Genomic DNA, 23583 nt, shown 5'->3' on the forward strand with positions numbered 1-23583 from the left:
AATCTCTTGCTGGGATCATACCTGAGTTTTGTTGTAGTTTGCTTATTTCCTTCGTGTTTAACACCTTCCACACTCCAGGCTTGTGAAGAGCCTGCCTTTTACAGAAGAGACAACCTTTTACAGGCACCAAACATTCAGCCTCTACCAGAGAAAGCCCCCCCCAAATGAAGTATATACAGTGTGGCAGTTCAGAGCAGAACATTAATAGCACTGCTTGAGTGCTCATACAATGTCACAGCATCTTCCTCCAGCATCCAGGGAGCTCCTGAGACACCTGCAGGCTCAGCAGAATCGTCTTATGGAATAGCAAGGGAAGAAAATTTAATTTTAATAAAAACCTGCTTGTGGTTTGGCTGTGGGCAGTGCTTTCTCCAAGGGATGGGTTGAAGACCAGTGGAGCGGGAACCTTGCTCTATGTGTCTGCCCTGCTGTGGGCTGGGTTGGAAACAAAATACCACTTGGCACCTATCTCCTTGCAGGAAAAGTTCTTTTCTTGTAGAATCACAGAATCACAGACTGTATGAATGTAGGTGAAATAATTTCTGAGCATAAACTTCCAAGGGAGGGAGCCAGCAGGGAGGCCATGCATTGGAGCAGTGAACTCGGGTCTCGCAGAAAGGTGTTTGTTGTACCCAGTGATTTATTGGTTCTGGCAGCTATGAAATGTTCATTGGGAAGAGAAGGGCTCCTACGTGCCCATCTCTGCATCCCCAGTGCTGCCAAGGAGATCTGGCTGAGCTGCAGTGTGGTTCTCGTGGGATGGAGGAGAGACAAGGAGGTGTTTGCTCATCGCCAGCCAGACCCACCTTCCTGCACCCGGAAACGTCCGTGGCTGCTTTGAAATGTAAACAAGCCAACAAATCTTGTTCCAAGTTGTTGGTGTTTATAGAGAGAAAAGTACATCCAGAGGAAACTTTCTTTTGTGGACTGTCCCTGGGGCTTCCTGCGGCCGATAAGAGCTGCTCCTTAGCTGTGCCCTCCCCGCCGACGTCATCTCCAAAGCTTTGGTTCTGTCTTTGTGGTTTGAAGAACAACTTGTCCAATGTTGTGTGTTTTGATAACAACTCCTACAAATGTATTTATTCAAAATAAACACAGTAGGAAGCAACTACAAAGCAGGCTACTCCAACAGCTGGTGCCAGAGGGAGCTGGCTGCTGGTGTGTGATTGTGGTGGGACAGGCTTGCAGAACATCCCTTTCATTCTATGTGTGCTGGGGCATTGGGAGCTTTGCCCTGGACATTGGCATAGTGGGTTTGGGGTGATGGGTGTTTGGCTGAACAGAGTCCTTGGCCTCTTCACTGCCTTGTGGCATCTCCAGGAATTCTTGGAGAGTTGATGAGAACAGAAATTGGCTGTGTAGTGGCTGGGATTCTCCGCAGTAGGAACCATGGGTTGCTAATGGGGCCAGCAGCATCTGTGGCAAGGGATTGCAGGAGAAAGGGGAGCAGACACAAGAGCTACAAGGATGTAAGATGCTGCCATCGGCAAACTGATCGCAGACATGTTTGGGCACTCTCTTTGCCTTGTAGCATCCCTGGTCCATCAGGTGCTCATGATACAGGTTCTCTGCTTGGGTGCCTGTTTTTTCAGTGCAGGTCGGAAGCTTCTGTTTCAGTGGCCTCTGCCACTCCATTGGATTGGAAATACCCAGAGCAGCTCACAGAGGCGAAATTGTGAGTGGAGAGTAATTCTGTCTTCTGCTTCTGCAGGAGACCATGCTAAATGTGCCCTGCAGATTGGCCCCAAGGCTGGCTGGTGGGGCTGACTCCAAGTGAAAAAAACCCAACAAAAATCCCAAATCAAACCCTGTAACCTCAGGAAATTTGTGTTGCTGCAGAAACAAATTCAAGGAAGGTTTTACGATGGCATTAGAAATAATGTGAAATGTTGGCATTAAACACATGGGCAAAGTCCTTTGAAGAGCTGGGAGGGTTTTTCTACTTCAAGCACTCTGGTTCTTTTAGCAGTCAGGATGAGTTAAATTAAAGTTGATGAATGCGATAATATGTAGGAGGAAGACATCTTGGAATGTTTCTCAATTTTAAGTGTATTTTGAACAAATATTTATACACTGAGGCTGGGGCTGGGGAATTGAGGCGTATTGGATTATGTGCTATTTGCTCAGTGTAAGCAATGGCAATTTATTTCTGCAGATACATGTGATGTGGTGCGCAAAGATTAGTTCTATCCCCTCTAAAGCATGATTATTTTGGGTCCTCTTTATACCTTAAATAGATATTCTTCTCATGTGATTTCCATCTTTTTGTGTCAACAGCCCAAGCTAAAGTTGAAATAAACATTGCATCAGTGTAATAGCACAAGCTTTGAAGGAAATCTGGTCTCCATTATGGATGTTGTTTGTAAACCTTTTAATTTGACGTTTTTCCAGTGTGCAGTGCAAATATCTTATGAATCCCAAAGCCTGCTGGACTCCACTAGATTCTTCTGTTGCAGAATGATGTGATTGCTCAACACTGATGGGTCCTGTCCCCAGCAGTGTGGTTTGGTGTGTTTTAGATCATAGATTCCTAGAATGGTTTAGATTGGAAGGGACCTTAGAGACTATCTTCAAAGCAAACTGTAACAAAAGGAATGACTTTGCTTTTGTTGACTTTATAGACTGGAGTCAGCCAGGTTTCCATCCCCTTACAGGCCATTCACTTGGGAGTTGGACTTGATGATCCCTGTGGATCCCTTCTACTGTGGTTCTGTGACAGGGTGGTGTGACTGGTGAACATGGAGTGTCTGTGTTTGTGGCTGGTTTGAATAGCTCAGTCAGACTTGGGTATTGAGCACCTCTTGATGGAGCCTGTTTGCTCCTCTCATACAGCGTCATCATGACAACAGAAAAGAGCCCAGCAGCCGACCCTGACAGCTCAGAGCAGCAGCAAGCCAAGGAGGAGGAAGGAGCTGCTGAAACACAGAAGCAGGAGGCTTCCCTGGAGGAAGGGGCCCAGCCAGCAGCAGAGAGACAGCCCCAGAGGCAGAAGGCCTCCAACGGAGACACCCCCACGCACGACGAGCAGAGCAAGAGGGAGCGCCGCGCCTCTGAGGGCCGCGGGCTCTCCCGCCTCTTCGCCTCCTTCCTCAGGAGGCCCAAGTCTCAGGTATCTGAAGAGGACAAAGACACTGATGCTCCTAAAGAGGTGGGAGGTGACCACAAAGACGCAGGATTAGGAGCCAGCCCTGATGAAGACATCCTGGTGAAAGCCCCGATTGCAGCTCCTGAGCCTGAGCTCAGAACTGACCCATCGCTTGATCTCCATTCCTTAAGCAGTGCAGAAACACAGGTAAAACACCCCATTCTGTCAGACTGCTGCTTTAAAATGTGTCTTTGTAGCCAGAACTGTGGCAACTTCGTATCCCAGGCTGGTGAGCTTGACCAGAAAAGGTCGTGAGATGTCAGAAAGGCTCTTGTCAGCTCCCTGTGTTTGATTGTGTACTTCCCACTCTTGCATCCCTGCAGCAGACCTGCAGAATACCTGTTCCAGGAATTAGGGTCACACTCCACATGATTTAAAACGCCCTCTGCTGAATCATTGCTCTGCTGGGGTGTGGGATGTCACATCAGAACACAGAGGGTTCACATTCATTGAGTCCAAAACCAGGGCTGATTGTCAGGATGTCCTTGGTGTGAGCAGGATCAAGTCAGGTCAGTGGCCCAAGGTGGAGATTGTAAGAGTACATGGATTTGGGAACGGGTTTCTTCAAGGGACGCAAGCACGGCATTTTAGGATGTGATCATCTGCTTGGTCCAAGCTAAAGCTGAGCCTGCCAAATAGAAATATTTTCTGCTTATGCATCATATAGACAGGGATTTCTGCATGGCACAGGGGCTGAACCCAGCTGCTGGGACATCTGATGTCTGTTCTTTCCAGCCAGGGTCATTTTTCATGCAAAATTTAAAGTTTAAAAATTTAAAGTAGAAATTGAGGCAGAGACACCCCCAGGGAACATTCACTGAGCTGTGGCTGGTTATTGATTTGGGGGTACTGGGTGTCCTTTCTTCCTTCTTGGGTGGTTACAGCTGTACTGTTGCTTGAGCCTGGAGTGGAAAAAGGTGGGTATTCCTTCTCCTTGGCTGGGAATTTCTGACATCACAACCACCTGTGTGTATTGCTGGAGCCAGACAGGGTGAAATCTGCATTTCTTGCCTACTGCCATAAGTTCAGAGTGGCTCCAGATACCCACAAATGCTCAATTTTGGAGCAATACTTCGTAGATTCAAGCATTGCCAGTAGGCAATAATTGAAAATGTACCTCCTTAAAATTACGAAGTTGTAGAGAGGGTAGTAGGTAACAGCTTTTTCTTTCTTTTCTCAAATTTCTGAGCCTCTGAAGACCATGGGATGATCTCTGCTCATGTTTTATACCTCTGAAGATTGTGATTAGCAGGATGGGGAAGAGGTGGAGATCTTCAGGCAATGTCAGCCGAGAAATTGTATTTTCAAGGGGAACTTGTTCTTAGAAGTGTTTAAGGCCAGGTTGAATGGGTCTTGGAGCAAGATGATCTAGTGGAAGGTCAGATGGGCTTTAAGGTCCCTTCCAACCCAAACCATTCTGTTTTTTTAGTGCATGATTTCTTTATTTATCTCTGATTTGCTGGCCCTGAGCCCATGTGAATTTGAACCCCAGCTTTTCTTCATGGGCCTTTCATTTTAGACAATGCATTTGTGTATTTTTTTTTTTTTTTTAGTACTTTTTTTATGTCACTGTCAGTGGCTTTCTGAACTGTGACACTCGGCAGATATTTCTGCTGTGAAAGCATTTGCGAGGTGCTGCAGTTTGATAAATGCTGACCGACAGGCATTAGGAGCTTTGACTGATTCCCTGCTTCCAATTGTCCCAGTTCTACTGCAACAGAAGTCAGCAGCTTGTGGACATTATTTAGTTTTTAAATACCTCTGTGCACTTGTGCCTGGGTGTGATTTCATGAGATGTGATGGGCTGAGCAGACAAGGTTTTGCTCTTTCTCTGCTGCTCTGGGCTCCTGCTGCATCCAGCCCCTTCTGGCATCGTCACAGCCTGCTGTGAACTCATTTAACCTGCTGAGGTGGCAGAGGAAAAAAAAGAAAAAAAACCCTTCCTTCCTTCTTCTGTCCCCAAACTGCATCTCTTTCTACTATTTGATGGATTAAGCTGGCTTGCAAAGTGCTTCTGGAGGGCAAAGGAACAGTGGTGTACAGGCTGCCTTCCCTTTTTGCTTGGTCAGATCCGATGGCTATGAAACCTCAGCCCTGACCCTCCTTTTAGTGCTACTATTACCATAAAAACCCACAATGGTTTGTGTTGGAAGGTACCTTAAAGCCCATCTCATCCCACTCCTGCCATGGCAGGGACACGTCCCACTGTCCCAGGCTGCTCCAGCCCCAGTGTCCAGCCTGGCCTTGGGCACTGCCAGGGATCCACGGGCAGCCACAGCTGCTCTAGGCAGCCTGTGCCAGGGCCTGCCCACCTTCACAGGAACAATTTCTTCCCAGTATTCCATCTAGCCTCTGTCAGTTTAAAACAATTCCTCCATACCTTGCCAAGGGCCAATGCACTGGAACAACAGCTACACCAGAGTGGCAGTTGGAGCAGTGGGAGTCCTGCCTGGGAGGGAAAAAACCTTCCCGGTCCAGAAGGTGCTGTCACTAGCACCATGAATCCATGAATGCATGATGTAATCTGCCCTGATTTGTCTAATCAACCCTTACTTCTTTCTTATTGCATCCTTTACAAAATGAAAACTTGAAAAGTACTTGGAAAAGTTTTAAAAATTAGTACCATTCCCTTGGTCACCCCAGCTGCTGCTCCAGGTCCTGGGTTACAGGTTAAAATGAGATAATGAATTCTGACTGAGATCCCAACCCTGCAATGCTTGTCCCATGTGATGCTTTGTTTCTTTGTTTGTTTGTTTGTTTGTTTCACACCTCTAAATTGGGGATTTCAGCCTGCTCAGGAGGAGAGGAGGGACTACCAGGAGCCAGAGGGAAGAGACCTCGAGGACAGAGAAGAAGGGGAAGCAAAGGAAGAGAGTGCCAAGCCAGAACTGAAGCCAGAGGCTCTGGAGACTAAAGCAGACAAGGATTTGAAAGCTGCCCAAAAAACAGTGAAAAGACACAGAAACATGTACTGCAAAGTTGTCTTGCTGGATGACACCATTTTTGAGTGTTCTGTGGATGTAAGTACTTTGGGGTTTGTTTCTGCTTCTCCTCTCTTCCCTCTCCCTTCTGCTTCTCTTGAAAAATCACCACGAACATGATTTAGTAGGGGTCTAATGTGCTGCCAGGGAATTACATGGCAGGTTTTACTGCAGATCAAGCCTGCTGTAAGTTATAACAACTTATTTAGTGTGTTGTAGAAACCTCTGGATACTAGGAATCTTTATTTTTTATTGTTCCACTATTCCAGGGTGCCTTACTTTGTAAAGGTGGGGGAAGTTTAAAAAAAAGCCCAAACCCAAATTTTGTATTACTTGCTGTTCACGATCTCTCTCATTTGTATCCCAGGCAAGAGTTTAGGTTTTTGGGGTAGGTTGCAATTGTCTATGTAACTTTTACCTCCTTGGCTTTCAATAAAATGCGTTGCATAAAATAGATTTGTGCTTTTCGAGTCTCTCAAGGTGCCTTTACCTCTCAGGCTGCTGGTTGACTTTCCTCAGGGTGCTTGGATGTAAAGAAAAAACACACTGTGTTTAGCCTGCAGTTGAATATATTTCCAGTAAACAATTTAAAATAATATTGACTAAGAACACTGAAACCCCCTTCATCTGAGAGCTTTTTTTCTCCTTTATTTTGTGCATTCTCTCACAGGGCTGTGGTGCTGTCAGGGCAATAAGAAGACAGCAGAAATCCCTATTTTAATATTGAAGTACTTGTCCAGAATATTAATAAGCTGGTACTTAACATTGGAGCATACTTCCACCAGCTTCTTTTCCCTCAGTCTTGCTGGTAAATGAGCCAGGAGAGGGTATCTGGGCACAGGGCTCCTTGTGGGAACAATCACCTTGGGTGATCCTGGGCAAGTAGGTCAGTGCTGAGTGTTTGTGTAACGATGGAGCTGCTGGTACTATCTGGGATCAGCTCAAAGTATCACTGCCCCCATCACCTTCCCCTTGGCCAGGTATATTGTGTGCAGCCCCAAGGAGCCTCTTCCCCAAATCCCAGTGAAAGCTGTGGCTTTGTGCCTTGGTTTGCTGCAGCCATGCCTTTGGATACCATTAGGGACAGGGAGAGCCATGTGGGGTCTTGGTTTGAGCAGGACATGAGACCTGTCTCTCTGTAGGTCCAGAGTGTCATGGTGGGCACTGCAGAGGATTAGGGGGGCTGCTGTGTCAGTAAGCCCTCTTAGCTTGAGAAGCACCCTTGACTTTAGCGCCAGTATATTTCTGCTCTGGCGTTTTGAGAATTTATTAAGATTTAATAGAGAAGGAATTGCAAAGGTGTAGGCAAAGAGCAGCACAGATGCCTTTATCCAAGGAAAATTAGTGTTTTCAGGCATCCTTTCTGACTGACAGCCCTGGAAGCTTTTATATCAGTGCCAGTTCCTTGAGGAATACCCAGGCTAACACATACATTATGTTACCTATAGAGTCACAATGTGTGCACAAAGGACCTGACAGCTGAAAAGCTGGAATGAAGCCAAGGAATAAAATGAGGCAGGGGTCTTGGAGCAGTTGCCATGCAGAGATGACTGACAGGAGAGCTGCTGGCATTAGTGAAGCTGATTTTGCATCACTGGAACTGCACTTCCTTCAAGCAGAGCCTCCAGTGGAATAAGCTTCTGGTTGCCACAGTTTTATGCCTCAGGGATGTTTTCCTTCATGCTTTTGGACTAAAGGGGGGTGTGGTTCTTGGGTCAGTTCACTTCTGCAGGATATGGGGGAAACAAGAAGAGGACATTGGAGTGCTCAGAGTGTATTTATAGAGGCAGGAAGCTGTATGCTGAGCAGCTTTGGGCACATGAGGCAGTTGGGAGAAGCTGGTTTTCATCAGCGGAGCAGGGTGATGGAGAAGCCATGGAAATCATGGGCTGTCTTTTTTTCTGAACCTAAGGAAAGTCATGTTGCCCCTGAAATGAATAGGCTGTAGCAGCAGTTTCATCTCTTGATCCACACCCGATTGTCTGTTAGCCTGGACCTGGGAGATAGCAGCACTGTCGATGTGCCTGGGGAGGGGAAACCTGTACAGATCCTTGGCGTCTCTTGAGCTGTGTGGGGAAGTCCAGCTTTGGGGGATTTTCAGACATGGAGAGAGACCCAGTGTGGTTCTTGTTGCCTCCATGGAATTTTTATGTCTTGTGCCTTTTCCTGTAAGGAATCCTTGCTCTGAAACAACCAGGAGATACGATTTGGAGCTACGCAGGACCCTTTTTCCCCTTACTGGTAGTGCACCGTGTGGTTTGATCCTGTTTGCTTCCTCCCCTCTCCTGTGAACAAAGGCAAAACCCAACCCTGTCCTACAGGATTTCTTTGTCTATTTGCAGAAACACTCCAAGGGACAGGATCTACTTAAAAAAGTCTGTGACCACCTCAATCTGCTGGAAGAAGACTACTTTGGTTTGGCCATATGGGACACACCAACCTCCAGGGTAAGCAGCTGCTGGCCCCGGGGGGATTCAGCTCTTCCTGCATCATCTCCCCAGGGCAGGAAGTGGGGCAGAAGCTCCTCTTCAAACACATTTTGGTGTCTTCCCTAAATATGGACTGTGGGTCATCACACAGGAAGAAATGGTGAATAAATGACTACAGGAGTGTGGATTTTAGTCAAAAAGCTATGTGAATCATAGAATGAGTCCCAGTGAACTTGGGTCTTCACCTGGAGAAAAGTAATTTTATTAGTTTACTGCAAAATGATGTCATTAAGTTATAAAGCTGAAGGTCAGGCAGCCCTGGCACTGGTGTCAGCACTGGGAACGTTTGGTTGGAGCCATCCATACCATTTGGAGTTGAGCCTTTGCCCTACAGAAGAACAGATGTGGCTCTATACCAAAGCTCCTACTCATGGTTTCAGTTTAAGGTCTTTGTTTGATTTGACTCAAGCAGTGTCTTATCTTTTACAACCTTGGTTATTCTTTAACTCCAGAATTACTCAAGGTCTATTTCATAAATCAGAAATGAAATAATTGAAACAAAGGGTCCAATTCTGTCCTTTAGGCCAGTTATGTTGGTCTGTATTCTGACTGCTTCATCTGCAGCAATCTCAAGTTACTGTGGCCAGGTTACTGACTGACAGATGTCTGTCATTAAATACTTTATATTGTTTTATACACAGGTAAAATAACAACCAAAAATAACACTGAGGCATGCAGAACTACCTTGTTTTACAGTCTCTGGTGACTTCCAATTTTCTTGGATATGAAATGTCTTTCCATATATATAACATGGATATTTTTTAATCAGAGTTTGTTCTTGCAGAGGGAGGGGTAGGTGTACTTTTAGATCCAATTAAGAGCAAAAAGAGTGTAGCTGGAGTGGCTCAGCTTCTTCTGTGTGTGCTGTGGGTAGCTTACTGCTGCATTTGGGTATTAGGAAAAATTCTTTCCTGGAAGGAATTGTCAAGCCCTTGGCACAGGCTGCCCAAGGAAATGGTGGAATCACTGTCCCTGGAAGTGGTCAGAAAGCATATAGATGTGGCACTTGCAGACACTGCATAGTGCTAGCCTTGGCAGTGCTGGAGTAATGATTGGACTTGATGATCTTAGAGGGCTTTTCCTGAATGATTCTGTGGTCTCCAGGACCCTCAGACTTGCTCTTCTTGTGTCCAGGCTTTTGGTGTTGATTCTTCTGGAAGCAGAAGCATTTACCTTCTCTCCCAGCCAGCAAGGGCTGAGAGGTTGTTCAGCTTTTTAACTTTAGGGACTGAAAACAGATTGTTTTGTCAGATCTGTGTCCCAGAGCTGGAAACTGGAGCAGGTGAGGCCACTGTCCTTAGGTTGTTCAGCTCCAGTGTGGAGCAAGCTGGTTTGGTTTGCTCTGATGGGTGAAAACGCCATTTTTTTTTTAAAAATCTTTCTGGTTATGTTTCATTGAACTTCAAAATCTGAAGCTTCATCTCTGTCCTGCTGTAACTTCAAACAAGACCTCCCCAGAGTTACTGATTCACAGGTAAAATGGTATTAGTAGGATCCAAGGATGAGCTCCTGCACCTCACCTGCAGCTGTGTGGAGATACATGTGTGTATACCTGGATAGGGAAAGGTTGTATGTGAGATTTTCCACCTTGATATTTGGGGAATGAACTTTCTAAGGACCCATGTGGGCATAGCAGACGGTAACAGTGGGTTTAGGAGGTTGTGACAGTGGCTGGAGCAGCTGGGCACCACGGAGCAGTAAGGAGCTCATTGCCCTGAAAGGGAGGATTGTTTCCCACTGATTCATGACCCAGTGGGATAAAAGTGCTGTTAATTGCTGTTCCCATCATTGTCTGCTGGATCAGGCAGGGTGGGATGCATGACTGCACCCTGGGCTCGCCCCAGTAACAAGCAGTTGTGGCACCAGCTCGGCCATGGGGCTGTGGCACCAGCTCTGCTTCAAGCTGTGGCCCTAAAAAGGCCCTTCCTTTCAAACAGATTTTTATATGTTAGAGGAGCAGGCATATGAAAAGAGGAGATTAAATGTAAGTATTGCTCTCCCCCTGCCATGAAGTTACGTGTCCTTCTGGTCAGCAGAGATTAGCTTGGGGGATTCAATGAGTTAATTCCTTCACCTCAGGAGACCTGGACATCCAAATCCTATTCAGAGCTGGTGAAAATGAAGAGGTGCTTAAATGTAACCTCTCCAGGAGCGTTGGTAGCTCAGTGCCAGCACCTGCAGCAGGACAGCCCTGACCTCTGCAAAGGGAAAAGCTCAGACCATGGAAAAAGTAGGAATTGTGTTTTGAGGCTTAAATTGCACCACCATCCCACAAAACCCCAAATTACAGAGGAGGGGAAATACATTTCTAAATTTGTAGCAGAGATAATTACTAGAAACTTGAGTCATAGTTAAAAGAAATGAAGTTTATGTCACACTCCTGTAAAAAATTCCAGCCTTACACAGGAATTGGGTGTTTTTACTCGTATTTCTGCAATTAGGTCATTGAAAACCTGTTATTATAGCTAATAATAGGAAGTCTTGGTGATCTTTGATCTGAGTAAACTAAGTAAGGAGACAGGGTGCTTAGAATTAATGTATCCATCCTATTTACTTATTATTATTAAAAGTTCTGGAGAATAACAAAGATGCGTTTGGTAGCTGTGGCCGTTCCTTTTGCTCTGTTCTTGCAGACCTAATAATTTGCTTTTTTTTTTTCCCCTCTTGTTACTCCTGCCTCCCTTATGAGTCCTTGGTAGGTCAATGGCTGAAAATACACCCACTGAGACCACAGCCTGGAGTAAAAGTAGTGAAAAATGCACCATCTCTCCAGTTTCCATGGCTGCCTTTGAGTCAAATATTGTGCTTTTTTTTTTTCCCCTCTATTTTTAGCAATTTTCAACTTTCTGTGGTGTTTCTGGAATGTCTGGTAAACTGTTAATGTTTTTATCCTCTTACAGACGTGGTTGGATCCTGCCAAAGAAATAAAAAAGCAGGTTCATGGTAAGTAGATTGAATTTATCATGTGTATGGGGGTGTGGTTTCTCCCAGTGTGGCTTTGGTGAGCCATCCAGGGGGCCAGGGGTGGGGAGAGGTCAAGTGAGGGTGGCTGGCAGGGATCAGCACAAGTTCAAGCAGTCTGTGCATCCTTTCTGTTTGTCTTAAGGACTTAGGTATGCTCTAGATTTAGGAAAAAATGTCATTTCCTTGGTAAGAGAGCTTGGGGTGTGTTTGCCTGAAGCAAAGCCACACTGTCAGTGCAGTGCTGAAATGGGAATGTGCTCCTTGCTGGAGGATGAGAAAATGGCCGTCAGTGGGAACCACTGAAATCCCAAAAGAGTTTGGGAGGTCCCAAGCAGAATGTTATGGTGGAACAAGGTTTTATGGACCCTGAGGCTATTTTGGGATCCAAATAGGGGCACTGGAATGATAAATGGCTTGAGAAATACCATCTCAAATAACAGATTCTCTCTCCCAAGTTGTGTTTTAAGGTCTGCTAGCACTGAATTAGTTCAAGATGAAGGCAGTGTCAAAATTAAATATGTTTTAGAGGCTTTTGTTTTCTCTTGGGAGCAGATCTGACTGTTTTGGAAGTTTTGGGAAGGAAAATACTGTTTTTCAACTGCTTTTGGTGGGAGGCCCAGGACAAAGAGTGTCATTAAATTCAGAGTAGGGGGGGAAACGCAGGAGTGTGGAGTAAGGGAAGCTCCTGGTCCTTGCAGCTTCTCTTGGAATCAGTAGCAGGGTGCATGTGAAGGGCAGGAGCTGCTCCATCCATAAAATTCACCTAGTGGGTGTAATGAACAGCAGCTGCTGTGAAATCTGGTCCCCTGGGGATGGGTTAAATAGAAAATTACTTTATTTTACTTGAAGGTCTTTTGATTGTACATATGAATGTGTGGGCACCAGTGTGTGGTGGTTTAGATAACTCTGCTCCTTTCATTGTCACCTTGGAATCACTTCTTTTGAACTGTGTGTGATGAAAACAACATGCCTTGTGTTTATCCCAGTTGTGGCATTGTATAAGAAGTAAATCAAGGAATGCTCCATTCCCCCTGTTCCCTGGGTGGGATTGGGATAAACCTCTAAATGAGTTAAGTGCAGGGGTAGATCTCTTTCTGGAATAAATCTTATTTTGAACTAGTGTTAAAGGGCACAGCAGGGGGAGATACAACTATGAAAATCACTCAGGACTATCTTCTACTGGGAAATGGGATTATTTTCAAGGAAAGAGAGAGTTGCCTCTTCAGCTGTGTCATCTGAGCTGTCCACACCACATAAAATTCCAATTCTGTGTGTGGTTGTGTGGATTCTGTCTCGGTTAGTGTCTGTAATGATGTTACACAAGGTTTGCAGCAAGCTGTATTAATGCAATTAGGTCTGGACTTGAAAAACTCTTCCTATCCTGATGCTTTCTGTCTTCATCCAGAGGTTGATGCTTGTGTTGAGCTAAGTTTAAGCTGTGTCTGACCACCTGATCCTGGTGCAGTAGGCTGAGGAGTGACTTAGCACAGCCCTCCTTGAACTTTGAAATGTGGGTTAAGCAGTAGACCAATCCTAATTTATTCATTTATTGCCTATACCTGATTTGTCTTCATGAATCCCTTTTCAGTCAATGAAAAAAAACCACATCAGTCATTGAGCTTTTTAGCAATGAATTTAATTTTTGCCACAAATTGTAGTTAATCCAGGTAATTTGCCCTGCCTTGCTTTTTATTCTCCTGCTTTTCTTACCTGCTGTAAATGAAATCGTATCTTGCACAGGTGTTAAGCTGCAGCCAGCTGTGAGAGCAAGCAGTATCAAATCAGTGTTGCATCTGCTAAATTCTGAAGATCAGATTGGATATTCCCAGCTTTTTTTTTATATCAACTGACCATCAAAAAGCTGTCCCAGTGTGTTTATTTTTCTCAAGTTCTCCCTTGTCATTTCAGGAAGCCCCTGGGATTTTACCTTCAATGTCAAGTTTTATCCACCAGATCCTGCCCAGCTGACAGAGGACATCACCAGGTGAGTTACCTGGGAATCTTACTGCCATGGTCTCCTGAATATGGAATAGAAATGTTTCGTATCTGGGTGTTTTTCCCTCCTTCAGCAAGGAGATCAGATGCCTTCACTGTTTGGAGGGGGTTTGGTTTGCTTCTGGTGGATGTGAGGATGCTCCCAGTCTGCATTGGAGGCCATGTGTAAAGCAGTGTCATTTATAACTCTGCTATGTGCATGTTTGTATAGAAAAGTAAATTCTTTCCTAAAGCCCAGATTTTCTGGTCAAAATGGCCTTTATTCCCTTTGCAGAGTGGAGGTGACCTTGAATCCCCCAGTCTTCCACGCTGTTTACCTTGGGAATAAGTAAAAATTGGAAACAAGCATTGTCATGTGTTCATCAGTGGCATAAAAAAAGATACTCTGATCCTAAGTTAGTACATGTCTCTTTGTTCTGTGTGAATAGGATTTTCCTCTCTGCCCCCAGGTATTACCTGTGTCTGCAGCTTAGACAGGACATCCTTACAGGGCGGCTGCCCTGCTCCTTTGCCACCTTGGCTCTGCTGGGTTCCTACACGGTCCAGTCAGAGCTGGGAGACTATGATCCTGATCTCCATGGCCCAGATTACATCAGTGACTTCAAACTGGCCCCAAACCAGACAAAAGAGCTTGAAGAAAAGGTTGTGGAACTTCATAAAACATACAGGTAAGGTGCAGCAGCTGGAGGACTTGTTCGTACACAGCAACATGAAATAAGGGAAATAATGGGATTTTCTGGTGTTTTCCCCACCTCTGTGAGATACAGAAAACCTGTGGATGTCCCATCCCTGGCAATATTCAAAGCCAAGTTGGATGGGGCTTGAAGCAACCTGGGAGAGTGGAAGGTGTCCCTGCCAATGGCAGGGGGCGGAACGAGATGATCTTTGAGGTCTCTTCCAATATCCAGACCATTCTGTGATTTTATGATATTCTGTGAACATTAGCTTTTAAGAAAATATCTAATACTTGGGACAAAATCTTTCTAGGAGCAGGAATGCTTTTTTGCTGAATGAAGAAGAAACTACATTTTTAGAAAGCAGATGTGAAGTCTTGCAATTATTTGTTAACAAGTGCTTTTTTCCCCTCACAGAATAGCCATGCAAGTGGGGTTTAGTTCATGTGCAGGTACAAAATTTACTTGTTTTAACCTTGTCCTTTGCCTTTTTTTAATGTATTTCTTCAGGATGTATGTAATTTTGGATTGTAATTTGATCTAGTCTCTCTGTTTACACAGTGTAGCCTGCAGCCTGTTTGTGGCATTCTTCTACCACATGTAGTTAGTAACATTCATTTCCTAAAGTGTAAGGATTCCAGGTGATCCAGGAATTACAAACCTGGAGTTAAGTGTTTCCTAGTGCAGCCATGACCTGGGCAGGTGTGTCTGGTTCAGTAGGGTTGAATGACTCCTGGGAGTCTCCCTGGTATCAGATTCAAGGGTGACAGTAACTAAACCTCTTCCTCATCCTATTTTGGATGTATCTTCCTAGAAAGGAAAAGATGGAGCAAAGACAAGACTTTCTCACAGGCAGATGAGAACAAAAAACTGGACCACAGTGGGAAGGGTGGATGTGGGCCCTGGCTGTGACCACTCAACACCTCACTCAAGCCTGCAAATCAATATTTGAAATAGATCCCCCTCCATTACACTGAGAGGAGAGGAAATGAGGGAAAATAAGTACTGGGCCTCTGACAACCTTCATGATTTGGAGTCAAAGGCCATTCACTGTGCTAGAAGTGGTGGATCACAGTGCTGAATTATGCATGGCTTCATCAGAAGGAGACTTCAAGATACAAGCTGTAGTTATATTTCATCTGTCTGCATGTGCAGGAGAAAGCAGCACATCCACATTTAATTTCTGGTCCATATTCTGTGAACATTAAACTTCAGAGGGTTTTCAATGGGAATCACAGAATCATGGAATTGTTTAGGTTATAAAAGACCTTGAAGACCATTAACCTAGCACTGCCAAGCTCACCACTAAACTGTGTCCCCAAGTGTAACATCCATGTGTTCTTTGGACATTTCCAGGGTAATCTCTGCTAAACCAGGCTCCAGCTCTTGCTGCAAAGCACAAGGCACATATCAAGATGGTGACTGCTCCTGGGAATTTCCTACAAGATTGTCCTTAGGGTGGACTTTGCCCTGTCTCCCACCACTCAAACCTCTATTTACATCACATACAAAGATGTGTGAGAGCCCTCGGTAAAGGAGGACATCAAAGGAGGGTGGAAAATGAAATGTATGCAGCTGAATCCTCTCCCAGCAGAGTGTTAATGTACCTCATGCTCCAGCAACATATTAACAGGGACACTTCAATAACGTTGATAATGGCCTCTATTATCAGGATGTCTTTGTTAAATTGTGCCCCTCCTGCAGACAGGGCACCATCTGTTCCCAGAAAACCCCTCATTCTTCTGATCCTGTGGTTGGAATCTCTGCTGAGTGGTTTCAATTGTCTGTGTGTTTGGTTGGAGAACAATAGCTGGGTTTGGGGAGGTGTGGAGGCAGCAAATCTGTGGGGGACAGGACCTATCACCTTTTGCTCAGTTGGGTTTCTTCTGCTGAATCAAGTTGTGTCCCTTCACTGCTGTTTTTCACTTCCTTCCCTAGGGCCTGTACAGCTTCACAGAATAAAGTGCAGCCATCTTATTGGGATGTCTCAAAGCACGAATTTGGGCAATAAGAGTGATTTCATAATTCATCATCTGGGCACAGATTTTTTTGTATTGAAAGCAAAAGAAAATCTAATGGATTTCGTGAAGTCTCATCTGTCTCCTCTTAAAAGCAACAGTTTGAGAATAATACCAAGTCCTTTCTTTTTCTGCAGATCTATGACTCCAGCCCAAGCAGACCTGGAATTTCTTGAGAATGCAAAAAAGCTTTCCATGTATGGAGTTGACCTTCACCAAGCCAAGGTGAGAGCCAGCGTGTGTGCACCTGTCTGTGGATTTTGTAATTTGATTATCCTTCCCTTATGGAGCAAGTTCACTTGTTTTGGGAAGCTTCTTTGGAAAGAGAGAAGGTGTGGAAATACAGACATAGAGCAGGAATGCTTGAGGCATTCTTGAGGCATTCCTGCAAGAGAAGTGATTCTTTTGTGGTTGCTTATTATTTATATGTCACAGGAACCTTTCCAAAGCTCCTCGTATAGAAAGGTCCTTGCTCGGAATAACTTAGAATACAATATGTGTTCCTTGCCACATGAGTCTCTGTGCTCCCAGAAATGCAGGAGGGGCTCTTGATGAGCCCTTTGGGCAACTAGCAGAACAGGAGAGAGCAGCAGGAGCGGGGAGGAAGTTGTCAGGAAAAGTGTGAAAGAAAAGGAAGGGTGGCTGTGGAGCTGGGAGCTACAGTCCTGGTGGTGGGAGCTGAATTTCTGGGACGACCAGGGGGATAATTTGGAAGGCAGCTGTCATGACATGAAACTCATAAACCTGACACTGCTTAAATCCTTGTCTGCATTCCCAGGACTTGGAAGGCGTGGATATCACTCTGGGAGTCTGTTCCAGTGGCCTTCTTGTTTACAAAGATAAACTGAGAATCAACCGCTTCCCGTGGCCCAAAGTCCTGAAGATTTCCTATAAACGCAGCAGCTTTTTCATAAAGATTCGGCCAGGGGAGGTAGGACTGGCTGTGGTGGGCTCCTGTCACCCTGTGTTTGCTGGCGGTGTGGCCGTGTGTGTGTCCTGGGACAGGCTCAGGGGTCGGGCTCTTCTGTGCCTGAGCGTGTCGTGGGTTTCTGAAGCCGGCTGCTGACAGTCTAACAACGTCATCCAGCACCACCTCCTGGCATCACTGGGTATTTCCAGCGTCCAGGGAAGGGCCTGCGAGGTTTGCAGATGAAATTGGGGCAGCACTAACTCGTTTCTTGGAAACCGGGCAGACAATGGCTCTTTGTCTTGCTTTTATTCAACGAAAATAATTCAAAATTAGAATTAGTTTTTCCCCTAAGTGCAGGAAGCAGGGAATAGATACATTGGTGCTGCCTCTCATGAATGGGGAAATCTCTGGAGCAGCCTGGTTAGATCAGGGAGAGAGGCTACAATGGGGATCCACCTCTTTCATGTTCCTCCTCCTTTTCCTCCTTTCACTGCCATGACCCGGGCTTGCAGGGAGGTCAGTGTTTGACTTCAACCCACAGCTGGGCAGTATCATGGGGGGGATGAATGATCTGACTGGCTTCAAAACCCATGGCATGTTACTCTGCAAATCCCAGTGCATCCTCAGGGACACCTGGCTAGTGCCAAGCCCTCTCTTCCCTCTGACTTGAGGTCCTGCTGCACACTGTGGGCCAAGTTTAGCAGTTTGTGCCACAGCACACCAGGGTAGTGGGCTGGGGACTGGGCTGCTGCCACATTTATTTCATGCTATACTTAAATAACTTACGTTTTCCACAGCAAGAACAGTATGAAAGTACAATTGGCTTCAAGCTACCAAGTTACCGGGCAGCAAAGAAGCTGTGGAAAGTATGTGTTGAACATCACACCTTCTTCAGGTGGGTTTTCTGAACAGTAGCCTCAGCCTGAGTAACTTAGTGCTTGCATTTAACTTTTGAAAATGAACATTGTTCCTTAGCATTTTAGAAGAATGGGAGAGATATTGTTTCAGGGTTGGTAGGTGTTTATTTTGCAGTAAATTTTTAAGTAAGTTCTGCTTTCTAATACCCATAAGACAGAGATCTTTGGGTCGTGTAGATGTGAGACATCATTAGTATGTGCATTTCTTTGGCCAAGTGGATGCAAGAGACTCCTTCAATTTCTATTTTAATTCCTCTTCACATGCCCCTCCCTGGCGGTGGAGGGGACATTTTTAGACAGGTGTGTGTGTCTTCCAGGCTGACTTCCACCGAGGCCATCCCGAAGAGCCGGTTCCTGGCGCTGGGCTCCAAGTTCCGCTACAGCGGCCGGACGCAGGCGCAGACGCGGCAGGCGAGCGCCCTGATCGACCGGCCCGCGCCCCACTTCGAGCGCACGGCCAGCAAGAGGGCGTCCAGGAGCCTCGACGGGGGTGAGTCAGTCCCTGCTGCACCTTTCTCTCCCTTCTGGAATCACCAGGATGCTGAAGTGCTCCTTGAGGGGCGCCTGGATTCCCTGAAGTGCTCCTTGAGGAGCGCCTGGATTCCCTGCTGTACAAAAACACAGACGGAACTTGTCACTATAGTACAAGACCTTGCTCCTGCCCCTTACATGTTTAGGAATTATGTGCCTGTAGTGAGACTGAATTGGTGCTCAGTTGCTTAGAGCAGGGTGCTGATAGCACCATGAGGATGGGTTTGTTCTCCATATAGGCTATTCATTAAGAGCTGGACTCTGTGATCCTCATGGATCCCTTCCAGCTCAGAGTGTTTTATGTTTCTCTGATTCTGAGTTGGACTCAATGATCTTGTGGGTTCCTTCCAACTCAGAAAATTCTGATTAATCACACAGCCTTCATTCACATCAACAAAACCACCCAACCACACCAAAAATTCCCCCTACAAAAACCAAAACAGCATAGTCACAACACAGAACAAAAGTGGGCAATTTACACCTAATCTACCCCTTTTACCTTCACCACAATTACAGGAATTCCCTGTGATCATTCTGCTCTCTAACACTGCTCAATATTTTTGCCCATTACCTCTCCCAGTTTTTATGCTTATCTCAGTATCACAGCACTGTGAGGGCTGTTACAGGTAAATGAACTCCATCTCAGCCAGACCCAATACAAAAATGCACCAAGGGTGGTCCCAGCAGAACTGCCTTAATGACAAGAAGAATGTAGGTGGGTGCTGAAGGCTTATGGCAGAGTTCTGCTTGTAAAGATATTTCTTCTTTGGATCTCAAAGCATTTTCTTTAGAAAATCTGGAATTAAGCCATTCTGTTTATTTAGTTAAATATAATTCCTTAAATTTTACATGAGTTTTACATGAGAAGGTTTTTTTGCCACAATAGAAACTTTTTTCAGCGTCTCTTAAAGTGATGTTCAGATTGGAGTTGAAGTGTGTCAGTCAGATTGGCTCATCCCTGAGATTTTTAGAAGAAATAGATACCAGCAGAGTGGGTGAAGCATGGAAAAGGGAGTGCCTAAGTTTGGTTCATGTAATCTGTATCACAGGGCATTAAGATCCAGGAGTAGAGGATCATCCCTGTGCACCATGGACACCTGATGGAGCAGGGACCTTGTTGCTTTGAGCCCTGAGTTTGTGCTGCAGCCTCGGGGTACCAGGGCTTCCCAGCACCCCATGGCCAGCAGCAGCCAGGCTGTCCCTGCTCCTGGGCTCAGTGACATCCTGAGCCTGGGTTTTGTGTCATGGAGCTGGAGGGCAGGGATGGGTCAAGCTCCATAAGGCAGCAAAGCCGAATTCCAGCTTCCCTGCAGTCTGGGCACGTGAGGCTCCTCAGGCACGGTGCACAGCAGTGAGGGGACCAGTGGTGCTGGTTGCCCATTGACCACAATATGACCCCAGATGGGTAGAGAAATGGCAGCTGCAGAACTACACCTGGATGTCAGAGCTTGGCAAAGAGCAGCCTGGGGATGTGACGTTCGTGCAGCTTTGCCGCGCGGGCGCTCGTTAACGTGTGCCCCGTTTCTTCAGCTAAACGTGCGACTCAAAAGGTTGAGTTCAGAGCCGTAGAGGAAGAGAAGCACAAGGAGGTGGTGGTGGTTGAGGTTCCTGAACCAAAACCTGCGGATCAGATCCGAGAGAAGCCAGGTATAGCTGTGGTGGTGGCTAAAACTCTCTGCAGTGCCTTTCCTATCCTCTTCATGCTTGTTCCTGACGATTTCCAATTCTCACCGAATCTGGTGGCTTTCTCTTTTCACTTCTTTGCAAGAACAATTTCGCAGTGATAGGAGACGCTGGGAGACTCCTTAAATTTCCACCTTGCACCTCATTAGACTGCAGTTCTTGTGGGGAGGTGGGGAAAAGATTAGGATGTGCTGGCTGTGCTCTTGTTTAATCTGGGTAATTTTGCATATATGGATTTGAAAACTTTAAAGTCTAATCTTAAAATTTCTTATGAAGCTTCTGAAATTCTTCATCCCAGGAGCTCCTTGCCATTTTGGGTTGGTTTTTTTTGGTGTTTGAGAAAATTTTACTGTGTGGAGCTTATGTTTCTCTTAGGATAGGTACTATTAATAAATATGAATATCCGTAAGAGGTATGTAGTACAAGGGCACATTTGAATACTTGTAAATGTATCACAGCAGCAGTATTGCAAATATTTGCAGTCTTCCTCACTTGGATAGTGACCATCTGTGGTGGGTTAGGGCTGGAGGTAATTTACATGCAAATGCTTTGGGTATCCTCCACCCACCCAGGATTTTTACAGTGTACTTTTGACTCTATTACTGCTTTCCTAGTGTCTAGATCAAGTTTTATGAAGTGTGGCAAACTTCCCCTCCATGGGCATTCCTTGAATCCTTACCAATCAGCATCTCCTGGTGAGGAGAGCCCAGTGCTGTAAAAGCAGGTGTTGGGGAATTTCAGGCACCAGGGTAGCGTTGAAGTTGATCATTCAAGTACATTTAATTAAAGCTGTTAGGTTCTAGATAGGTTTTTGTATGGATATGTTTTTCTTGGAATTTGCCAGCCAGCACCTGCCTCCCTCCAGACTTTGCAAGCAGAGCCCTTCCTAGTTCCTCCCTCGAGAGCTGTTCATGTATCCCACGTCTCCTTTCCTGGGCAAGGAGCCCATAAAGCTTATGTTTGTGTTCTTTCCTCCTGTGATCCAATACACTGTTGGGTCTGACAGCACTAGAAAGACTGACATACAATTCCATGGTGAAAAATTACTATTGAGCTGCCTGCAAACCTCCTTGCTGTTCCCAGCTAGTGAGGAGGACCTCCTCACTCCTTGCTGTGGTGACCGTCGTATCTGTGAGGGTCCCCAACCCCCATTAACACCTGCAAACCTCTTTCTAGCCAAACACACTCTTGAAACTTTTGAAATGAAAGCCATTGCAGAGGAGGAAGAGGCGGAGGAGAAGGTAGAGGTGGTTAAGGTTCCTGTTGCCAGGCCGCAGCCGGCGCAGCTGGTGCAGCCGCGGTCAGGTACAGCCGCGTGTGTTCGGTGGCAGTGGCTCCTGTGCTGTTGCTGCTGGGCTGAAGTGGTGCAATGCTTTAGGACAGAGGTTACACTGGTTGTGGTGGTGTTTGTTGGCACTAAAATCACCCCGGCTTTGCTGTGTGCTGCTTTTCAGGTGTGCTCTGGGTGCAGTGAGGGGGTGCCATGCCCTGGCTGTGTGTGGAATGAGTGTGCAGTGGCCTCTTAAAGCTCCTCCCATACTGTCCCTTCCTGTGAGGTTTGTTCCCCTGAGCTGTAGGTGCGTGCAGTGCCTGCAAATCAGGTTACGAGATCTAGGACTGCTGGAGGTCACCTATATTCGACTTTATTTCTTCACTAGGGAGCTGCCTCTTGCCTAGTTGGGGAAGGATGTCACAGCAACATCGTGGCTGCAGATAGATTCATTTTAATCATAATTAAAGGTAGAATGGATTATTTGTTGCAGGAAGAGGAGATTAAAGCTGTAGAGGGAGGTAACTGGGAACATCTCATGTTTCCTTGGTTGGTATGAAAACCACTGGAAGACAGCCATGGCCCCAAGGCTGCCAGAGCTCCAGGAACAGTTGGACAGTGCTTTCATGCACCAAGTGGGATTGTTGGGGTGCCCTGTGCAGGACCAGGAACTGGACTCGATGATCCCTGTGGGTCTCTTCCAGTTCAGCAGATTCTGTCAATCTGCATTCCAGGGGATGTGTGGCAGCAGATTGGACATCAGCTGGTGTCAGACCCGAGCACATCCAGGGCACTCCTGCTGTAGCTGCCCCTTCTCATCCACCTCTTGCACTTTTCCTCATCCTGGCTTTTCTGTTCCCAGTAGAGACTGTTGGTGAGGTGATGGCCGTGGTGATGGTGATCAGTCATAGAATTCTGGAATGGTTTGGTTTGGAAGGGATGTTAAAAATCATCCAGTTCCAATCTATGTTTTATATCTCAGTGCTTTTTACTGTGTTTAAATCATGTGTCAAAATAGCCAAATGCACTTAATCAGGAAAATGTAACTAATTTACAGTTCTGGCAACACAGAACTCATTGTTGGATGGCACAGGAGAAGCTTGGTGTGTGCTACCATTTTTCCTGCATGTCTTGATGCTCTGGGAGAGCAGCAAGAGAGATGGCCTTGTGGATTTGCTGGTGGCAATATTTCCTTTGCTGCTTCCTCTTTAAGGTGGCATTTTAACACATCCTTTTTTAGCCAAACGTGATCTTGGCAGTATTGAGATAAGCCCAATTGAAGAGGAGGAGGAGGAGGAGGAAGAAGAGAAAATGATGGTGGTGAGAGAACTAGAGCCGTTGCCGAAGGAGTCAGGTACCACTGCAATGACAGCTTTGCACGCCCAGCACCCTCCTCATCCCGGCCATCCCTGCCATGTCACCTCTGTACAACCTTCCAGCAGCTGTCACTGCTGCTGGGACACAATACACTGGGACACAGTGCCGATGGTCCTTGGAGGAGGATAGCACTGAGTCTGGGTCACAGAAATGAGCTGCTGTGCTGAGGAGCAGGGAGGGAGTGCGACTGGCAGTGCTAGGGTGGTTTTTAAGATTGTTTACAACAGGATGTGGTGTCCAGGAGTTTGTCTTGAAAGTGTAATTCCAATCTCTGGAAACTCAAAAATTGAAAAAAATTCTTTTTTTGGCCTCCACCTTGTAAGTTTTTATCTACATGGATACCTTATTCTATCTATGTTTTATTAAGACATGGATGAAATGTTGTTACCTTTTCAGTACAACGGTAATTCTTACTAAGGAGTTGCTTGAAATTACAATTTTTATTTATTTTAACAGCAGATTTTCTATGACTGACTGGCTGGACATGAGTGACCTCGTGTTGGCTGGAATAGGATACACAGTATGATCCTGCTGCAAGCTGCGATTTCGGGAATATGAGACAACATCAAAGATATTCTTTTATGTATCTTCTTAGTGAAACATCCCTAAAAACTAATATCAGGAGAACC

General features: G+C 45.8%; 1 protein-coding gene across 49 annotated transcripts in view; it reads left to right on the top strand.

The window, feature by feature from the left end:
• EPB41 (erythrocyte membrane protein band 4.1) overlaps positions 1 to 23583 on the top strand; it is a 92947-nt gene that overhangs the window by 40043 nt on the left and 29321 nt on the right. For 15 of the 49 annotated variants that reach the window (XM_056509141.1, XM_056509146.1, XM_056509142.1 and 12 more), the window contains exons 2-12: positions 2833 to 3292; positions 5935 to 6165; positions 8469 to 8573; positions 11516 to 11558; positions 13488 to 13563; positions 14024 to 14242; positions 16404 to 16491; positions 17045 to 17197; positions 17974 to 18071; positions 18411 to 18583; positions 20155 to 20271. In XM_056509141.1, coding sequence (XP_056365116.1) covers positions 2840 to 3292; positions 5935 to 6165; positions 8469 to 8573; positions 11516 to 11558; positions 13488 to 13563; positions 14024 to 14242; positions 16404 to 16491; positions 17045 to 17197; positions 17974 to 18071; positions 18411 to 18583; positions 20155 to 20271 — 1756 coding nt within the window. In that variant the 5' untranslated portion in view covers positions 2833 to 2839. Of the gene's footprint in view, positions 1 to 2832; positions 3293 to 5934; positions 6166 to 8468; positions 8574 to 11515; positions 11559 to 13487; positions 13564 to 14023; positions 14243 to 16403; positions 16492 to 17044; positions 17198 to 17973; positions 18072 to 18410; positions 18584 to 20154; positions 20272 to 21483; positions 21613 to 22817; positions 23101 to 23583 lie in introns of those variants that run through there. The other 34 variants (XM_056509130.1, XM_056509131.1, XM_056509129.1 and 31 more) reach the window with 5 other exon arrangements.

The sequence above is a fragment of the Oenanthe melanoleuca genome, chromosome 23, assembly GCF_029582105.1.
Source record: "Oenanthe melanoleuca isolate GR-GAL-2019-014 chromosome 23, OMel1.0, whole genome shotgun sequence".
In the NCBI taxonomy this organism is placed as follows: Eukaryota; Metazoa; Chordata; class Aves; order Passeriformes; family Muscicapidae; genus Oenanthe; species Oenanthe melanoleuca.